The sequence below is a fragment of the Leucoraja erinacea genome, chromosome 2 (assembly GCF_028641065.1).
Source record: "Leucoraja erinacea ecotype New England chromosome 2, Leri_hhj_1, whole genome shotgun sequence".
In the NCBI taxonomy this organism is placed as follows: Eukaryota; Metazoa; Chordata; class Chondrichthyes; order Rajiformes; family Rajidae; genus Leucoraja; species Leucoraja erinaceus.
The window spans coordinates 25183370-25204678 of NC_073378.1; the positions used below are offsets into that span (position 1 = coordinate 25183370).

The 21309-nt window shown below is 45.5% G+C and overlaps 1 protein-coding gene across 2 annotated transcripts in view; it reads left to right on the forward strand.

The window, feature by feature from the left end:
* Window positions 1-21309, forward strand: part of hivep1 (HIVEP zinc finger 1) — a 192315-nt gene that overhangs the window by 167838 nt on the left and 3168 nt on the right. For both annotated transcript variants that reach the window (XM_055653314.1, XM_055653325.1), the window contains one exon: window positions 17216-17649. In XM_055653314.1, the coding sequence (XP_055509289.1) occupies window positions 17216-17649 (434 nt within the window). The remainder of the gene's footprint in view (window positions 1-17215; window positions 17650-21309) is intronic.

The window sequence follows — 21309 nt, forward strand, 5'->3', positions numbered from 1 at the left end:
AAAGAGATGAAATGAAAATGCTAAACATCTTTTCTTTCTTCCGGAAGAGGCAGGCAATTAATATTTTATGGGGAGGGGAGCTTGTAATGTTAGCAGCTAGAACTACACTTCGCTTTTGATTTGTGTTAATTGTTAATCTCGGGGTTACCAGCAGTACAAGGGTAAACGCACATTTACAATGTCAAGTTCAGTTTTGGTCGCCATGTTATGGAAAAGACATTGTCAAGCTTGAAAGGGTGTAGAGAAGATTTACCAGGATGTTGCCAGGTAAATTACCAGCTGCAGGGAGAGGTTGAGCAGGCTATGAGAAGGAGGGGCCATTTTATAGAGGTGTACAAAATCATAAGAGGAATAGACCAGGTAAATGCCAGAGTCCTTTGCCCAGAGTCGGGGAATCGAGAACCAGAGGACATAAAAACATAGAAAATAGGTGCAGGAGTAGGCCATTAGGCCCTTCGAGCCTGCACCGCCATTCAATATGATCATGGCTGATCATCCAACTCAGTATCCTGTACCTGCCTTCTCTCCATACCCCCTGATCCCTTTAGCCACAAGGGCCACATCTAACTCCCTCTTAAATATACCAGCAAGTTTACATAGGTTTGTGAGGGGAAAAAAGATTTAATAGAAACCTGAGGGGTAACTTTTTTTACACAAACAGTGGTGGGTGTATGGAACGAGCAGCTGGAGGAGGTAGTTGAGGCAGCTCCGTTTAAAAAAACATTTAGACATGGATAGGATTGGTTTAGAGGAATAAAGTGAATGCTCACAACCTTTTTCCCAGCATAGAGGATTCTAAAACTAGAGAACATAGACTTAAGGTGAGAGGGGGAAGATTTAAGATGGATATCAGGGGAACACTTTCACTGAAAGGGTAGTCTGTATTTGGTTTTACCTTGTGCTAAACGTTATTCCCTTATCATGTATCTATACACTGTGAATGGCTTGATTGTAATCATGTATTGTCTTTCCGCTGACTGGATAGCACGCAACAACAGCTTTTCACTGTACCTCGGTACACGTGACAATGAACTGACCTGAAATTGAATAATCTGACCCGAAAAGCTCTAGCAGCGGATACAGTTATTACTTTTATAAGACATTTGGACAGATATATGGATAGGAAGGGGTTAGAGGGCTATGGGCCGAATGGGATTGCCCCAATGTGCTAACTTGGTTGCCATGGACAAGGTGGGCCTGGTTCCATGCTGTACGAGCTCTATGACTCTTAACAGAAATAAGATTGAACTAGACTAAGTGGGACCCGTTAGGTCCCTGTCACACGGGAGGCCTGGTCCCCCAACGCAACACGGTCCCCAATGCAATATTCCACCACCTCACCCGTTCCCCCAATGCAATTCGTCCCCCCAACGCAATATCGCACCACTCATGCATAGCCCCCAACTGCTGCACGCATGACTCATTTCCCCTCAACCCCCAGCACTCCATCCCCATCCTCTTCACCCTACCTCTTCTTTCCCCTCCCCTCCTCCCCTCCCCAATTCCACCCTCACCTCTCTCTCCCTCTCCTTTCCCCTACCCTGTCACCCTCCCTCCCTCCATAACTCCTCTCCCTTCCCTACCCCCCTCCTATCCCTCTATCCCCCACTCCTCACCTTCCCTATCCCCCTCACTATCCCTCCCCCACTCCCCCCTCCTCTCCCTCTATTCCCCTCCTCCCCCACTCTCCTCACCTCCCCCACTTTCCTCCCCTCCCTCCCTACCCCTTCCTCTCCCTCAATCCCCCACTCTCCCTCCTCACCTCCCCAGGATTTTTCCCCTCTCCTCCTCCCTTCCCCCACTCTCTCCCTCTCCATTCCCCTACCCTCAGTCACTCCTTCCCTCCATAAAAAGCAGCACCTGCAGTTCCTTCCTCCACAGGTCATCCATTGTTAGCTGTGGTTTAGATCCCGTTGACTTGACGATTAGACCAGTTTGCATCGTGTGTGTGTGTGTGTGTGTGTGTGTGTGTTTTGGGTGACACGATGGCAGAGCTGTAGAGCTGCTGCCTCACAGCTCCACAGACCCGGGTTCGACAATTTAAAATTTTACCAAGCCAATCAGGCTTGCAACTCAATAGAAGGAATGGGCGATGCTTCGAGTCGAGACCCTTCTACAGAGTGAGAGTCAGGGGAGAGGTAGACACAGGGCTATGGAAGGGTGAGGTGAGAAAACGAGAGATCAAAGGGGCGAAGATCAAGGAAAATGTAGAGCAGTTCATTGTTAGCTGAGGAGTAGGCGACAACGAGGCATACAAAGATAAAATGTAATGAGGAGGCAGTCAGGCTAGTCGGGGAACTGGGATGGAGAGGGGTGGAGAGAGAGGGAAAGCAAGGGTTACTTGACGTTGGAGAAGTCAGTTATCATAATGTTGGATTGTAATCAAAATATGAGGTGCCCAAGCAAAATGTGAGGTGGTGTTCCTCCAATTCGCATTGGGCCTCACTCTGTCAGTGGAGGAGGCCCAGGAAAGAAAGAGCAGTGTGGGAATGGGAGCGGGAGTTAGGGGTTTTGCAACCAGGAGATCATGTGCGTCTAGGCGGACTGAGTGTATCCCTGTGTCTCCCACTCCCCTGACTCTCAGTCTGAAGAAGGGTCTCGACCCGAAACATCACCCATTCCTTCTATCCAGCGATGCTGCCTGCCTCGCTGAGTTACTTCAGCATTTTGTGTCCAGCCTGCAAACCTGTGCCTTTTTCAGAGTGTGGGAGGAAAACAAGAGGTCCTAGAGAAGACCCACGCAGGTCACGGAGAGATCGTACAAACTCCGTACACACAGCACCCGTAGTCAGGATCAATAGACAATAGGTGCAGGAGTAGGACATTCGGCCCTTCGAGCCAGCACCGCCATTCAATGTGATCATGGCTGATCGAACCCAGGTCTCTGGTGCTGGAAGGCAGCAACTCTACCGCTGGGCCACCATGCCGCCCTTGATTGGAGAAAGCTGGCGTGAATTTATTAAATGTAAATGATCTTATTAATTATTTTGGGGTTATATGGTTTGGCTGCTGTATTGCCTACATTACACAGTGACTACACTTCACAGCTTCTTCAGTAATTGCAAAGCAGTGGGAAATAACTTAAAGTTGTGCAAGCCCCACTATATTCTTTCCTTGGAAAGACACAAGCCAAGTAGCTGAATGATAATTCCAGAGACACGGATACTTGTCAGAGTGTAATTAGTTTTGTCCTTAGTCTGTTTCTTTCAGATGTCTCAGTTTCGTTTCCAAACATTCCACTGCATTCCTGTAGAAGCGGAAAATGTAGTGGATGTTTAGTCTGTTTCAGATGAAAGGGATTTTATTACACGTTAATTTAGGTGATAAAAATGTTATGCTGTGCCATAAAGAGAAGCACAAAATCATTGCCCCTGCCTTACCCATTATATATTCCTGAAGCACACACAAGATCTCATGAACACCACTGACAGCTGAGTTTATTTGAATTGCCATGTTGCCTGCACATCGAAAGTAATGTATTGATTGTACACGTTGGAATATCCTAACAATGTAAAACATATTGGTGAAAATAGTTACATTTATGACAAAAGTGTCAATTTAGCTGTGATTTTGGCAGTAATTCTTGACATATCATTGAATTTCATGGAATAGTCTTCCAACATGGATCTCTTAATACTGAAGTCAGAGTCATACATCATGGGAGCAGGCCCTTTGGCCCGACTTGCCCATGCTGACCAAGATGCCCCATCTATGCTAGTCCCACCTGCCTGCATTTGACCCATATTATCCCACTAAACCTTTCATGTCATCGTCATAAGTGATGCAGAATTAGGCCATTTGCCTCATCAAGCCTACTCCGCCATTCGATCATGGCTGATCTATCTTTCCCTCCTAACCCCATTCTCTTGCCTTCTCCCTATAACCCTTGACATCCATACTAATCAAGAATCTATCTATCTCTGTGTTAAAAATATCTATTGACTTGGCCTCCACAGCCGTCAGTGGCAATGAATTCCACAGATTCACCATCCTCTGACCACTTTTCCTATCCAAGATAGACAAAAATGCTGGAGAAACTCAGCGGGTGAGGCAGCATCTATGGAGAGAAGGAATAGGCGACGTTTCGGGTCGAGACCCGTAGTCAGGATCTTGACCCGAAACGTCACCTATTTCCTTCGCTCCATAGATGCCGCCTCACCCGCTGAGTTTCTCCAGCATTTTTGTCTACCTTAGATTTTTCCAGCATCTGCAGTTCTTTCTTAAACTTTTCCTATCCATGTACCTGTCCAAGTGCTTTTATTGTGCCTGCCTCAACTACCTCCTTTGTCAGCTCGATCCCTTTACCCACCACCCTGCGTGTGAATAGGTCCTCTGAGGAAAAATATGAATTTAATATAGTACATACATGTTAATTGGGTTTATTCTGAATGTGAGGCTCATTGTTTGACTTTGAAATGAAGTCAAGCAACAAAAATGGCTTGCGACGTCTTTGAAGTTGTCAGAAGTAGTCAGTAAGTACACCTACACACACCTGTCTGCATCAGGTCTTCCAGAGGTGAAGAGGGCAACAATTAGCAGTGACCTGTGATCATCCTCACAGACCCAACCGCCTTGTGTCAAAGGGAAGGGAAAAGGTTAAACAAGCAATGCCGAGCTTAAAACATTTATTTTTGTGTTTGTCCAACAACGGAGTTGATGTCTAAAGGGCAAAGGGCTGCAACGTCTTGGGAGTAAGTAAGAAAGGGGTCAGTGAAAGAATATAACACAACATTTAATCTGCAAAGGACGTCTGACTGATTGTAAGGGATCAGGGAATGATGCCATTCTTTGCTGCTTTGGGAGATTACCAGGAATTGTTAAAACAAATCTTTATTTTAACATCATTATTTTTCTTAAGCAAAGTAGATGTTCCTTAGGAGGAATAATTCATTGTAGAGTTGAGAATCATGTCATTCTTGCATCACTTTTATGGCTGGATGCCAAATCTGATCATGATGATACCTACCTTATGTGTTTGAAGAGGACTTCAGAATCAAATAATAATAGCTCTGATAAACACAAAATGCTCGAGTAACTCAGCGGGTCAGGCAGCATCTCTGGCGAAAATGACTAAATGACTCTAACATGGATAGGTGATGTTAAGTGTAGTTTATTGTCAGTTGTATTGAGGTGCAATGAAAAGCTTTTATTACGTGCTATCCAGTCAGCGGAAAGACTATACATGATTACAATCGAGCCATCCACAAGATAAAGTCCAGTAAAGATAGTCTGAGGGTCTCCAATGAGGTCGGTTGTAGCTTAGGTTTGCTCTCTAGTTGTTGATAGGATGGTTCAGTTGCATGATAACGTTTCAGGCCAGGGCCCTTCTTCAGACTGAAGATCAAGTCTGAGGAAGGGTCCTGACCCAAAACGTCACCTATCCATGTTCTCCACAGATGCCGCCTGACCCGCTGAGCTACTCCAGCTCTCCGTGTCCTTCCATGCATTAACCAGCATCTGCAGTTTTTTGTTTCTACATGTGTAAAGACATATATAATCAAAGTCCATGTCGCCAACTGTTTATGGACGGTGCCAAAATGAAGCGCGTTTCTTTAAAATCAGTATTTAGGGAAAGTGCATGCCACCTACAGACACAAATGTGAAGTGAATCTGATCCAAGCAGACATGGTCCGAACCTAGTCACCCGCGAACCAAATGCATCTTCAGTTTCAGTCAACATGCAAGATTCCACAGATTCTTATGTCTCGATAGCGGAGAAAGAGAAAGAGGAAAAAAATACCAAATAGGAGTCTTAGAAATATCCTTTATAATATGAATTGGTGTCAATGTTTAGCTAACAACATACGCAATCTCAACATTTATTTTCAAGATATGAAAAATAGTAAATTGAAATTAACTATTTATAAGATAAGTTGAATGTGTGGTATTCTCTGCCTAAGAGAGCGGTGGAGGCAGGTTCTCTGGATGCTTTCAAGAGAGAGATGGATAGGGCTCTTAAAGATAGCGGAGTCATGGGATATGGGGAAATGGCAGGAACGGGGTACTGATTGGGGATGATCAGCCATGATCACATTGAATGGCGGTGCTGGCTCGAAGGGCCGAATGGCCTGCTCCTGCACCTATTGTCTACTGAAGAAAGACACAACATGCTGGAGTAACTCAGCAGGGCAGGCAGCATCCTGTGACGCCACCCATTCCTTATCTCCAGAGATACTGCCTGACCCGCTTAGTTACTCCAGAATTTTGTGTCTATCTTCGGTGTAAACCAGCATCTGCAGTTCCTTCCTACACATGAGAAGCAGATCCAAGCTATATGTATAAGATTCAGTCGCAGCTGAATTGGAACACAGTAAATGCATGTTTGAAATCAGTATGAGCTTAGCACAGTGATAGCAAGATAACAGCCCATAAGTTGCCAGATGTTTTGAAAAGTAAGTGTATTAATGTAAAATAATGTCCCTAGTAGTTGGCCCCTCTCGATCATGACTGACCATGGGTGATGCATCCTAGTTTGCAGGTGATATGTGGTCAGATGTAAACCTGGGCGATGCCATATGGAGGACAGGCTGTTGCTCATGCAGCACGTCCCCCCTCTCCACGTCGCTGATCGATCCAAAGGAACAGCCGGCTGTTAAAGTTGGCATCAGCGCCATCGCAGGAACTGCCAGAGCGAGGTTGTAGACAACCTCCGGCTCCGACTCCGGATTTTCTTGAGGTTTACTCCTGGAGCCTTTACCATGACTGGATATGTCCACAATAGACAATAGGTGCAGGAGTAGGCCATTCGGCCCTTCGAGCCAGCACTACCATTCAATGTGTTCATGGCTGATCATCCCCAATCAGTACCCCGTTCCTGCCTTCTCCCCATATCCCCTGATTCTGCTATATTTAAGAGCCCTATCTAGCTCTCTCTTGAAAGCATCCAGCGAACCAGCCTCCACCGCCCTCTGTGGCAAAAAATTCCACAGGCTCACCACTCTCTGTGAGAAAAAGTGTTTCCTCGTCTCCGTCTAAATGGCTTACTCCTTATTCTTAAACTATGGCTCTTGGTTCTGGACTCCCCCAACATCGGGAACATGTTACCTGCCTCTTGCGGGTCCAAACCCTTAACAATCTTATATGTTTCAAGGCAGTGGAGGTTTTAAATCAGAGTTGTCCCTCTTCTAGATGGACTGCCTTCCTAGGCTGATGAGCCCCATCTGCCTGAGACTCATGGGAGCGGGAGCGTTTACCTACCCGTGCAGGTCTACAGCACCTACCCACTGCCCAAATAATGTCCCTAGTGTGCGTAGGATAGTGTTAATGTGCGGGGATCGCTAGTCAGTGCGGATTCAGTGGGCCGAAGGACCTGTCTCGCATTGTATCTCTATACTAAACTAAACTAAAAAGGATATCCTTTGAGCAGATATATGGATAGGAAGGGCTTAGATGGACGGCCAAATGACGGCAAGTTGGACTAGCCCTGTGTGCTAACATGCTTGGCAATGACAAGGTGGACCCAAGGGCCTGTTTCCGTGTTATACAGTTCTATGACTACCACAGGTGAGGCAGATGGTGCTTGACCGGACAGAGGGATGAAATGAAATGAAATGATTCAATTTATTGTCATTGTCAGTGTACAGTACAGAGACAACGAAATGCATTTTTAGCATCTCCCTTGAAAGGGAGACACAGGGCGTCGCGGTGTGCCCGCGCCTGCCGCCGTAACATTCCATTACAGGCAAAGGTGGGTGAAGTGTCTTGCCCAAGGACACAACGACAGTATGCACTCCAAGCGGGATTTGAACCGGCTACCCTCCGGTCGCCAGCCGAACTCTTAGCCCATTGTGCTATCTGTCGTCCTAACGAGTAGTAGTTGGCAAATAGTACACTCCCTTTGCCATTTACTTTAGTTTAGTTTAGAGATGCAGCATGGAATCTGGCCCTTCGGCCCACCGAGTCTGTGCCGACCAGCAATCCTCGCACGCTAACATTTTCCTACACACACCAGGGACAATTTACAATTTACCAAGCCAATTAGCCTACAAACCTGTACGTCTTTGGAGTCTGGGAGGAAACCGGAGCACCCGGAGAAAACCCACGCAGGTCACGGGGAGAACATGCAAACTCCATAGGGACAGCACCCGTAGTCAGGATTAAACCCGGGTCTCTGGCGCTGTAAGGCAGTAACTCTAATGCTGCGCCACCGTGCCAGCCACATTTACTCTGGGCTTCTGAGTGTTCTCAACAAAGAGATTTGTCGTTTTCAGTGCCAGGCCTAAAACAGGCATTGTCAAAGGCACCATCCTCATCTCGAGTAGTCAGAGACAGAAATGGTTGTACTGAATATAGACACAAAATGATGGAGTAACTTAGTGGGAAATAGAATAGGTGACAATAGACAATAAACAATAGGTGCAGGAGTAGGCCATTTGGCCCTTCGAGCCAGCACCGCCATTCAATGTAATCATGGCTGATCATCCCCAATCAGTACCCTGTTCCTGCCTTCTCCCCATATCCCATGACCGCTGTCTTTAAGAGCCCTATCTAGCTCTCTCTTGAAAGCATCCAGAGAATCGGCCTCCACCGCCCTCTGATGCAGAGAATTCCACAGACTCACCGTTCTCTGTGAGAAAAAGTGTTTCCTCTTCTCTGTTCTAAATGGCTTACCCCTTATTCTTAAACTGTGGCCCCTGATTCTGGACTCCCCCAACATCGGGAACATGTTTACTGCCTCTTGGAACAATTTGGACAGTTTGTGACATTTTGGGTTGGACCCTTCTTCAGGCCTGACCCGAAACGCCACCTATTCCTTTTCTCCAGAGATGCTGCCTGACTCGCTGAGTTACTCCAGCATTTTCTGTCTTTCTTTGGTATAAACCTGCATCTGCAGTTCCTCCATACACAGCAATTGTTATTGTACCTGAGAGACCTGCTGTTGGTGGCTCATGGTTCAGATGGATACAGGAGTACATGAATCACTACAATCTCCTGGTCCTTGGGACATGCCAGGTTTGAGCTCCTGATAGAATGATAGAGAGAGTGATACTGTGTGGAAACAGGCACTTCGGCCCAACTCGCCCACATTGGCCAACAAATTCCCAGCTACCCTCGTCCCACTTGTTTGGTCCATAACCCGCCAAATCTGTCCTATCCATGTACCTGGCCAACTGTTTCTTAAACGATGGCAGCAGCACAAAAACAGTGCCCTTTAGCCCAGCTTGTCCACGCCGACCAATTTGGCATACTGGGCTGGTCCTATTTGCTGCCAGCATTTGAGTGATATCCATCTCAACCTTTCCTATCCTTCTTTAAAGACTGTAAACACTCTTTTCATCAAGACAGCGAAGACTGCCCTGCCCTGCGTAGAGGCCCACAATCTCCTGAGATTCCAAATCTCAGACAACAAACTTGTGCTACTGCTACAAGTAAAAATGTCATTGAACCAGTTCGGTACATACAGTGGCTTGCAAAAGTATTCATACCCCTTGAACTTTTCCACATTTTGTCATGTTACAACCACAAACGTAAATGTATTTTATTGGGATTTTATGTGATAGACCAACACAAAGTGGTGCATAATTGTGAAGTGGAAGGAAAATGATACATGGTTTTCAAATTTTTTTACAAATAAAAAACTGAAAAGTGTGGCGTGCAAAAGTATTCAGCCCCCTTTACTCTGATACCCCTAAATAAAATCCAGTGCAACCAATTGCCTTCAGAAGTCACCTAATTAGTAAATAGAGTCCACTTGTGTGTAATCTAATCTCAGTATAAATACAGCTGTTCTGTGAAGGCCTCAGAGGTTTGTTAGAGAACATTAGTGAAAAAACAGCATCATGAAGCCCAAGGAACACACCAGACAGGTCAGGGATAAAGTTGTGGAGATGTTTAAAGCAGGGTTAGGTTATAAAAAAATATTCCCAGCTTTGAACATCTCACGGAGCACTGTTCAATCCATCATCCGAAAATGGAAAGAGTATGGCACAACTGCAAACCTACCAAGACATGGCCGTCCACCTAAACTGACAGGCCGGGCAAGGAGAGCATTGATCAGAGAAGCAGCCAAGAGGCCCATGGTAACTCTAGAGGAGCTGCAGAGATCCACAGCTCAGGTGGGAGAATCTGTCCACAGGATAACTATTAGTCGTGCACTCCACAAATCGGGCCTTTATGGAAGAGTGGCAAGAAGAAAGCCATTGTTGAAAAAAAGCCATAAGAAGTCCCGTTTGCAGTTTGCCACAAGCCATGTGGGGGACACAGCAAACATGTGGAGGAAGGTGCTCTGGTCAGATGAGCCAAAATTGAAGTTTTTGGCCTAAATGCAAAACGCTATGTGTGGCGGAAAACTAACACTGCACATCACCCTGAACACACCATCCCCATTGTGAAACATGGTGGTGGCAGCATCATGCTGTGGGGATGCTTTTCTTCAGCAGGGACAGGGAAGCTGGTCAGAGTTGATGGGAAGATGGATGGAGCCAAATACAGGGCAATCTTGGAAGAAAACCTGTTAGAGTCTGCAAAAGACTTGAGACTGGGGCGGAGGTTCACCTTCCAGCAGGACAACGACCCTAAACATACAGCCAGAGCTACAATGTAATGGTTTAGATCAAAGCATATTCATGTGTTAGAATGGCCCAGTCAAAGTCCAGACCTAAATCCAATTGAGAATCTCTGGCAAGACTTGAAAATTGCTGTTCACAGACGCTCTCCATCCAATCTGACTGAGCTTGAGCTATTTTGCAAAGAAGAATGGGCAAAAATTTCAGTCTCTAGATGTGCAAAGCTGGTAGAGGCATACCCCAAAAGACTTGCAGCTGTAATTGTAGCGAAAGGTGGTTCTACAAAGTATTGACTCAGGGGGGCTGAATACTTTTGCACGCCACACTTTTCAGTTTTTTTATTTGTAAAAAAATTTGAAAACCATGTATCATTTTTGTTCCACTTCACAATTATGCGCCACTTTGTGTTGGTCTATCACATAAAATCCCAATAAAATACATTTACGTTTGTGGTTGTAACGTGACAAAATGTGGAAAAGTTCAAGGGGTATGAAAACTTTTGCAAGCCACTGTATATGACAATAAAACACTCTTGACTTGAGATTTATATAAAGAGTCAAGAGAATCAAGGCTGTCTGAAGAAGGGTTTCGACCCGAAACGTCACCCATTCCTTCTCTCCTGAGATGCTGTCTGTCCCGTTGAGTTACTCCAGTTTTTTGTGTCCATCTTCGGTTTAAACGAGCATCTGCAGTTCCTCCCTAGGCAACCAAGGGTGTTTTATTGCCAATGGAGGTGGAACAATGAAATTCTTAATTGCAGCAGTGCAATGGATATACAAACATAGTACTCTGTAAAACCCAGAATACACAACAAAGTACAGTATCTAGAGAAAAAACACAGAAAGATAATTCAACAATTATGAGCAAAGCCCCCATCTATATAGTTTTGAGTCTATTTGGAGGTTGTAGTGTTTAATAGCCTGATGGCTGTAGGAAAGAAGCTGTTCCTGAACCTAGACGTTACAGTTTTCAAGCTCCTGTACCTTCTTCCCCATTGCAGGAGTGAGATGAGTGTGTGGCCAGGGTGGTGTGGGTCTCTGGTGATGCCGGCTGCCTTTTTGAGGCAGTGACTCCTGTAGATCCCTTCGATGGTGGGGAGGTCAGTACCTGTGATGGACCGGGGCGGTGTTCACCACCTTTTACCATCTTTTGTGATCCTGGGCGTTCGGGTTGCCAAACAGGCCGTGATTCGACCAGCCAATATGCTCTCCACTGTACACCTGTAGACGTTCAAGAGAAACAATGAGACACAAGCAACTGCAGGTGCTGGTTTACTAAAGAGGACACAAGGTGCTGGAGTAACTCAGCAGGTCAGGCGGCATCTCAGGAGAGGTAACAATTCAGGTCTGGGCCCTTCTTCAGACATAGAAAGTTCCAGCACAGGATAGGTTAATAGCACCTGTGATGATCTCCTTGTCTGCCTCCCCTTTTAACTGTCTGGTTGAAAAAAACAAGCCCATTGTATAGCAAGCAGTCTCGGTGTCTCTGGCATCCCACAATAAATTACAATGCTACTTCCTGACATAGCATTTAACAAAGGGGTTTTTTACAAAATATGTTGCTGTTCGTGAACATGATTACATAATTTAGTACTTTAGATACATCAGAATTCTCTTAAGTCTTATCTGAAAGTACGTTCCATTGTGAATTCATTTGTGATGTTCCAGTTTTATAGAATAACTCTACTAGGTTGTATGAGCTGGATGGTTTCTTGCTTAACTATTTCATTCTCCAACACACTTCCAATTATTCTGCATAATATTGTTATACAAGTGGCAATGGGTGTGAGGATTGGACTCTTTAACACCAAGCACCAGTCTTCGCATTTTCTTGCAGTACTGCTTCTGCTTTGAGGACACAGTGGCGTGTTACCAAAGGACATTGTCATCTACATTCTCATCCACCAACCATAAGATACACACAAAATGCTGGGTCAGGCAAAATCTCTGGAGAACATGGATGGGTTTAGGGTCTGGACTCGTCCACAGGCAAATGGTGGTGGAGGGAGGGGGAAAGGAGGAGCAGGACACAGCCTGGCATGTAATAGATGGAATAACAAGAAGCTGCAGACAGACAGACACAGAGTGCTGGAGTAACTCAGCGGGTCAGGCAGCATCTGTGGAGAACATGGATAGGTGACGTTTCACAGAATGCTGGAGTAACTCAGCGGGTCAGGCAAAGAGAAAAGGAATAGGTGACGATTCAGGTCGAGGTCCTTCTTCAGACTCAAGATCCATCTGAAGAAGGGTTCCACCCAAAATGTTGCCTATATCTTCTCCCCCTGTATTCATCTATTACTTATTTTATAAGTCAATATCTGCAATTCGTTATAGAAACAAAGGAACTGTCGATGCTGGTTTATACCAAAGATAGATACAAAGTGCTGAAGTAAGTGGGTCAGTAATTCAGAAGAAGGGTCTTGATCCGAAATGTCACCTATCCATGTTCTCCAGAGATGCTGCCTGACCCGCTGAGTTACTCCAGCACTCTGTGAAACGTCACCTATCCATGTTCTCCAGAGATGCTGCCTGACCCGCTGAGTTACTCCAGCACTCTGTGAAACGTCACCTATCCATGTTCTCCAGAGATGCTGCCTGACCCGCTGAGTTACTAGGCAATTTATGTATCGGAAAACTCGTTTTATCACACATCCATGTCCAGTTCAGTAAAAAAAGTCTGAAATTGTGTTACTTTCTAAAGCTGGAGTTTGAGAGGAGACATCATCGTCATCATTGTTGAAACCATCAGCGGGCACGGTGCCTTACAATGCCGTGTACGACAGTGATCACAACTTCTACTGAAGTGTGGATGGCCGTTGGCTCGTCCGCCCTTTGACAGGTCTTGTTTTTGGTCCGGCTGGGGGTCCACAGCCCCCTCCTCACCTGGAAAACCAGGTGAGGGAGACAGTTTAGTCGCTGACTATCCGACCATGGAGCAGGTAGCACGGGATTACATGGAAGTATATAGAATCAAAAGAGGCATAGATATTGGACCCTCAGAATATTTTTCTCAGGGTGGAAATAGCAACGGCATGTTTCTTACACAGAGTGGAGGGTGGCAGAATGCGCTGCCAGGGGTGGTGGTGGAGGCAGATACAATAGTGGCGTTCAACAGGCTTTTGGATAGGCACATGAATATGCAGGAAATAGAGGGATATGGATCACGTGCAGGCAGAGGAGATTAGTTTAACTTGGCATCATGTTTGGCACGGACATTGTGGGCCGAAGGACCTGTTCCAGTACGATGCTGTTCTATATTCACCACAGCTCTGCCGCTAAGGTAGAGTTGCTGCCTTACAGCGCCAGAGTCTCGGGTTCGATCCCCACTACAGGTGCTGTCTGTACAGACTTTGTACGTTCTGCCCGTGACTACTTGGGGTTTTCTCCGAGATGTTCAGTTTCCTTCCACATTCCAAAGACGTACAGGTTTAAGGTTAATTGGCTTAGTATAAATGTAAAGTGTCCCTAGTGTGTATAGGACGGTGTTGATGAGCGTGGATCGCTGGTCGCTGCAGACTCTGTCGGCCAAGGGCCTGTTTCCGCACTTTATAACTAAACAAAACTAAAACTAAAACTACTTTAACGATCTTGAAAGTTGGAGATGGTCTGTGGCCCTGATAACAGTGAATTCTTTGACTGCCTCTGAGGCCGGGGCGAGGCCATTCTGGCTATCAAAGCTGTTCTGTGAGTGCATCAGGTTGTCTGAGCCAAAACAGGCCCTTCAGCCCAACTTGCCCACACCGACCAACATGTCCCATCTACACTAGCCCCACCTGCATGTGGTGTGGCCCATATCCCTCCAAACCTGTCCTATCCATGTACCTGTCCAAATGTTTCTTAAACATTGCGATACTACCTGCCTCAACTACCGTCTCCAGCAGCTCGTTCCATACACCCACCACCCTCTGTGTGAAACAGTTACTCCTATTACAGGCCTCGAGTCCAAAAAGCAACCTTCCACCATCATCCCCGGCTTCTTTCCATTGTCAATTTTCTATTCAAAGTCTTAAAACAAAGACTATAATCCATGAATGTAGACCTCACGGGGCAGTGAAAGGCATGATCCCTTAATACTTTCACTTTCCACAGATCCATCCAAGATTGTAGCACTTTCTAGTTTTATTTTCGTTTTCCAACATCCGGTTTCCATTGCATTTGACACCGTGTTATGCACTTGACTGAAATTTGCATTAGTCGTGACATTTACCCCACAAATTGAGTGTATCTCTTGCTTCTGATGTGCAGTAAAGCAGAAGTCCAATCTGCACGTCCCACTTGCCTGCATTTGGTCCAGACCCCTCTAAACATGCCCTATTTATGTACCTGTCTAATTGTTTCTTAAACGTTGCTGTAGTCCCAGCCTCAACTACGTCTTGTGGCAGTTTGTTGCTCTTCTGGCTCCATACACCCACCACCCACTTTTTATGTGAAAATGTTACCTCTCAGATTTCTATTTAATTTTTCCCCCCTTCACCTTAAAGCTATGTCCTCTGCTCCTTGATTCTCCAACTCTGGGCAAGAGACTGTGCGTCTACCCGATCGATTCCTCTCATGACTTTATACACTTCTATAAGATCACCCACCATCCTCCTGCGCTCCAAAGAAGAGTCTCAACCTCTCCCTATAACTAAGCCACTCAATTCCTTGCAACATTTCCAGATCCTACCAAGCTATTATTAACTCCGATCTATCCCTCCGATGACATCTGTGGAGAATCTACTTTCCAGAGTGAGTTTTGTTTTTAGGGCGGCATAGTGGTTCAGCTGGTAAAACTGCGCCGGAGACCCGGGTGCCATCCTCACCTCGGGTGTCGTCTGTGTGGAGTTTGCATGCTCTCCCTGTGACCACGTGGGTTTCCTCCAGGTGCTCCAGTTTCCTCCCACACCCCAAAGATGTGAGGATTTGTAGGTTAATTGGCCCTAGTGTGTGGGAAGTGGATGTGAAAGTGGGATAACGTAGAACTAGTGTGAACGAGTGATCAGTCTGAAGGAGGATCCAGACCCAGAACATCACCTATCCAAGCCAGGGATGCTGCCTGACCTATTGAGTTACTCCAATCCTTTGTGTTTTTTTCTGTAAACTAGTATTTGCAATTCTATGTTTCTGCAAACTGGTTTGAAGTTGAAAATACCATATGCAGAAGAGCATTTTTATGATGTGAAATCTCCCTGATTAATGTTCAGTCTGAAGAAGGGTTCCAACCTGAAACATCACATAGAAACATAGAAAATAGGTGCAGGAGTAGGCCATTCGGCCCTTCGAGCCTGCACCGCCATTCACTATGATCATGGCTGATCATCCAACTCAGTATCCTGTACCTGCCTTCTCTCCATACCCCCTGATCCCTTTAGCCACAAGGGCCACATCTAACTCCCTCTTAAATATAGCCAATGAACTGGCCTCAACTACCTTCTGTGTGTGAAAAATGTTTTTCTCATCTCGGTCCTAAAGGATCACCTATCTATTTTTTCCAGAGATGTTGCCTGACCCGCTGAGTTACTCCAGCCTTTTGTGTCTATCTTCGGTATAACCCAGCATCTGCAGTTCACAAGTGATAAGAGCAGAATTAGGCCATTCAGCCCTTTAAGTCTACTCCACCATTCAATCATGGCTGATCTATCTCTCTCAACCCCATTCTCCTGCCTTCTCCCCATAACCCCTGATACCCGTACTAATCAGGAATCAATCAATTTCCACCTTAAAAATATCCACTGACTTGGCCTCCACAGCCGTCTGTGGCAATTAATTCCACAGATTCTCCACCCTCTGACTAAAGAAATTCCTCCTCATCTCCTTCCCAAAGGAACGTCCTTTAATTCTGAGGCTATGGCCTCTGGTTCTAGACTCTCCCACTAGTGGAAACATCCTCTCCACATCCACTCTATTCAAGCCTTTCACAATCTATTTCTGCCTTAAAAATATCCATTGACGGCCTCCACAGCCGTCTGTGGCAATTCACCACCACCACAGATTCACCACCCTCTGACTAAAGAAATTCCTCCTCATCTCCTTCCTAAAGGTACGTCCTTTAATTCTGAGGCCGTGCCCTCTGGTCCTAGACTCTCCCCATTTCCACCCTGCACATGATTTTTGGCTCAGATAGCTTGGTGACTTAGGTCTGAAGAAGGTTCCCGATTGGAATGTCATCTGTCCATTCCCTCCACCGTGCCTGCCTGCATCACCTTGTGTTTTGGTCCATTGGTCTGCGCGGACTCGGTGGGCTAAAGGGCCTGTTTCCGCACTGTATCTCTAAAATAAACTAAAACTAAACACAACGGGTCAGGCAGCATCTTTGGAGAAAAAGAATAGGTGATGTTTCGGGTCGAGACCCTTCATCAGACTGAGAGTCGGGAGAGGGAAAATGAGAAGTATAGACAATGGTATGGAGAGGTATAGAACAAATGAATGAAAGATATGCAAAAAGCAACGATGATCAAGGAAAGGTGTTGCGCACAATAGTCCATTGTTGACTGGGATAGGTGACACCGAGTTATACAGACAGTGAGACACTGACTGATTGTTCTATATCTCTCTATATCACTGTCGAGATCTCTCGTTTCCCTTTCCCCTGGCTCTCAGTCTGAAGAAGGGTCTCGACCCAAAACGTCACCGATGCCTTTTCTCCAGAGATGCTGCCTGTCCCGCTGAGTTACTCCAGTATTGAATGAGTGTTACCCATTGCTGTGGCTCACTGCTTTGTTTATTTCACAGGTGATAAACCAAGAGGTGGAAACGAGTGCACGTACTCGGACGCTGAAGACTCGGACTGTCAGGATGAGGAAGATTATGAAGTCGACGACGATGATGAAGACAGCCAGGGGGACGTGGGGCTGTCAGCCACTCCCTCGGTAGCAGCCAGCCCCCAGCACAGCATGCAGCGGAACGACCAGCTTGGCACCTTGAACGCTGCCTCGGCCTCTCTGATGGCCCATGCTGTGAGGACAGCAGAGGACTGCTTGAGGCAGGCCCACCATCTCGACAGGCTGCCCAGCGATGCTTGGCTGGGACAGACCGCGAGAGACACCCATTGGTACGGGGCGGAAGAGGAGACAAACATATTCCCTTCAGCTGGAGGTGACCTGCCCAACACTGGGCCAAAGTCCACAGCTGAAACACTTGGAAGGAGAACCGTAGATGACTCAAAGGTACCCGCGTTCCGCCGTATATATTATGTTCTAATTCAAAAACGATTCAAAGAGATTAATTTATGAACTTTACAATCAAAAGAGTAGTTTTAGATTTAAGTTTTGCCGTTACAGCACGGAAATAGGCCCTTCAGCTCACCGGATCCGCGCCGACCAGCAATCACCCCGTACACTAACACTACCCTACACACTAGGGATACTTTATAATTTTTACCGAAGCCGATTAGATTAGATTACATTAGATTCAATTTTATTGTCATTGCACTTTTCAGTGCAACAAAATGGTTTAACCTACAAACTTGTACGTCTTTGGAGGGTGGTAGGAATCCGGAGCACCTGGAGAAAACCCACGCGGTTTCGGGGAGAACGTGCAAACTACGTACAGGCAGCACCTGTAGTCAGGATCGAACCCGGGTCTCCGGCACTGTGAGGCAGCAGCTCTACCACTGCGCTACCGTGCTTCCCCTAACTTCCTAAATTTCCGAGTAATAGTCAAGTCAAGTCAAGTCAAGTTTATTCGTCACATACACATACGAGATGTGCAGTGAAATGAAAGTGGCAATGCTCGCGGACTTTTGTGCAAAAAGACAAACAACCAAACAAACTATAAACACAATCATAACACACATATACCTTTACATAATAAATAATGGAAGGAAAAACGTTCAGTAGAGTTAGTCCCTATATACTAAATAATACTATAGAGTTATTCCCTACATACTAAATTCCTGCAGAATTGTATTGAAGACAAACCTAATTTTATCTGAGTAGGTTTGAAGAATGGTGGAGAATGGTTCCCGACCCAAAACGTCGCCCGCTCTTTCTCGCCAGAGATGCTGCCTGACCCGCTGAGTTAATCCAGCACTCTGTGTCGACCTGATATTATTATAATACAGGCAAAGTCTCGTTACATAAATGAAACCACTCATTTGTATTTATCTTATTTGCTGCCACCAAGGCTTTAAGTGAGCAGAATCTTGGTATTATTTAACAAATTGTGGTTGAATTTACCATATATCAAAACACTGTTATCAAAAATCGAGGAGCACTACATTGGCGCAGCAGGAGACTTGCTGCCTTACAGCGCCAGAGACCTGGGTTTGATTCTGATCTCGGGTGCTGCCTGCACGGAGTTTGCACGTTTTTCCTGTGATCTCATGGCATTCCTCCGGTTGTGCTCCGGTTTCCTCCCACATCCCACAAAGATGTGTAGGTTTGTAGGTGTATTGACCTGTAAATTGCCACTCGGGTGTAAGGGCAATAGACAATAGGTGCAGGAGGAGGCCATTTGGTCCTTCGAGCCAGCACCGCCATTCAATGTGATCATGGCTGATCATCCCCAATCAGTATCCCGTTCCTGCCTTCTCCGCATATCCCCTGAATCTGCTATCTTTAAGAGTGGATGTGACAGTGGGATAGCATAGAACTAGAGTGAACGGTTGATCAATAGGTTGTGGGCCAAAGGGCCTGTCTCAATTCTGTATCTTTTAATCAATTCAATGAATCAAAAATTCAATCATCATCATAGGATGACATAAAGGATTGTGCTTCTCCATACCTCACATCAAATATTATTCAACAATAATCAAATGTCAATCTTGGTATCTCTTTAACAATTCTCACCTTGGCTAAACATTAGGTGTGAATGAAGCAACAAATGAGTTGTGTAAAATTATTAGAATGCATTGCTACAGTGTTGGCCATTGCCATAGGGTGGCATGGTGACGCAGTGGTATAGTTGCTGCCTCACAGCGTCAGAGACCCGGGTTCCATCTTAACTACGGATGCTGTCTGTACAGAGTTTGTACGTTCTCCCCGTGATTGCGTGAGCTTTCCCCGGGTGCTCCAGTTCCACCTACACTCCAAAGGTGTACAGGTTTGTAGGTTTTGGTGCAGATTGTAAATTGTTCCTGGTGTGTGTAGGAAAGTGCTAGTGTACAGGGATCGCTGGTGGGCCGAAGGGCCTGTTTCCGCGCTGTATCTCCGAACACTAAACTAAACTAAAACTAACTTTCCCTTAACTAGTGAGGTAGGGGACAGACATTAATCCGACTGCATTATAAAATGTATCCCCTGGTGACTGCACTTGTGAAGAATTACACTCGGAGATAACTCTCACCAACTCTTCCAACTTCAAAAACATATCACGATATTGTTATTGACTTAAATCTAGTTATTCAATGTAAAATGAAAGTTATAAGTGACCCGACTTTGGGTTACGAAAACAACTATGGTGAGTTATTATCTAATAAAAGATATCGGAATGTGTACATTGTGTAAAGGATTTGTTTAGTGTTTGGAAAGTAATACGAGGTAAGGTGACGTGTTAACAATATTATGCTTATATTAGTTTTGGTATGAATTGTGTTATCTGATAAGCCTGAAATGCACCATGCATATGTTTGGGTCGCGGCTGCTTTTGTTTTAATTATTCCTTGGTCATTGTTACTTGAGCATTAAGATGAATATCTAAAGAATTTCAGGATATTAAATCCCCTCTCTTGGCCCAATAATTGTTAGTGCATTCAATCCATTGAATTTACACTCCTTAATGAACTATGAGTAAGATGTTTCCAGGGAATTCATAAATCATTGTAGCCTAATTTTAGGGAATGTGAGGAATGCCAAATGCTAGACAATACCTCAACTTTCTGGGCTGTTTACAGGGTGAGATTCTGACCTTTGTTGCTCATGTTCCTTCCCAACTCATCATTGTTTTAGCTGGGTCAACCTCTGAGGTTCAAAACAATGCTGCCGAGATTGAAGACTTTCATCTTAAGATGAATGCTTGATGAGCGTTTGTCGGCGCTGGGCCTGCACGGAAGATTGTTCCCGATGTTGGGGAAGTCCAGGACAAGGGGTCACAGCTTAAGGATAAGGGGGAAATCCTTTAAAACCGAGATGAGGAGAACTTTTTTCACACAGAGAGTGGTGAATCTCTGGAACTCTCTGCCACAGAGGGTAGTTGAGGCCAGTTCATTGGCTATATTTAAGAGGGAGTTAGATGTGGCCCTTGTGGCCAAGGGGATCAGAGGGTATGGAGAGAAGGCAGGTACGGGATACTGAGTTGGATGATCAGCCATGATCATATTGAATGGCGGTGCAGGCTCGAAGGGCCGAATGGCCTACTCCTGCACCTAATTTCTATGTTTCTATGTACGCGCTGGAGTTTAGAAGCATGAGGGGGATCCTCATTGAAACCTACCCAATAGTGAAAGGCCTGGATAGAGTGGATGTGGAGAGGATGTTTCCACTAGTGGGGGAGTCTAGGACCAGAGGGCACAGCCTCAAAATAAAAGAACGTTCCTTTAGGATATGAGGAGATGAGGAGGAATTTCTTTAGTCAGAGGGTAGCGAATCTGTGGAATTCATTGCCTCAGACTGCTGTGGAGGCCAAGTCAGTGGACATTTTTAAGACAGAGATTGATAGATTCTTGATTAGTGCGGGTGTCAGGGGTTATGTGGAGAAGGCAGGAGAATAGGTTTGAGAGGGAGAGATAGATCAGCCATGATTGATTGGCGGATTAGATTTAATGGGCCGAATGGCCTAATTCTGCTACTTATGAACATACAGGGTGAGAATGGACAGTCTTGGATTGTTTTCTCTGTATTCTCAAAGGTCGAGGGGTGGCTTCATAAGTTCATAAGGCCATATTTATA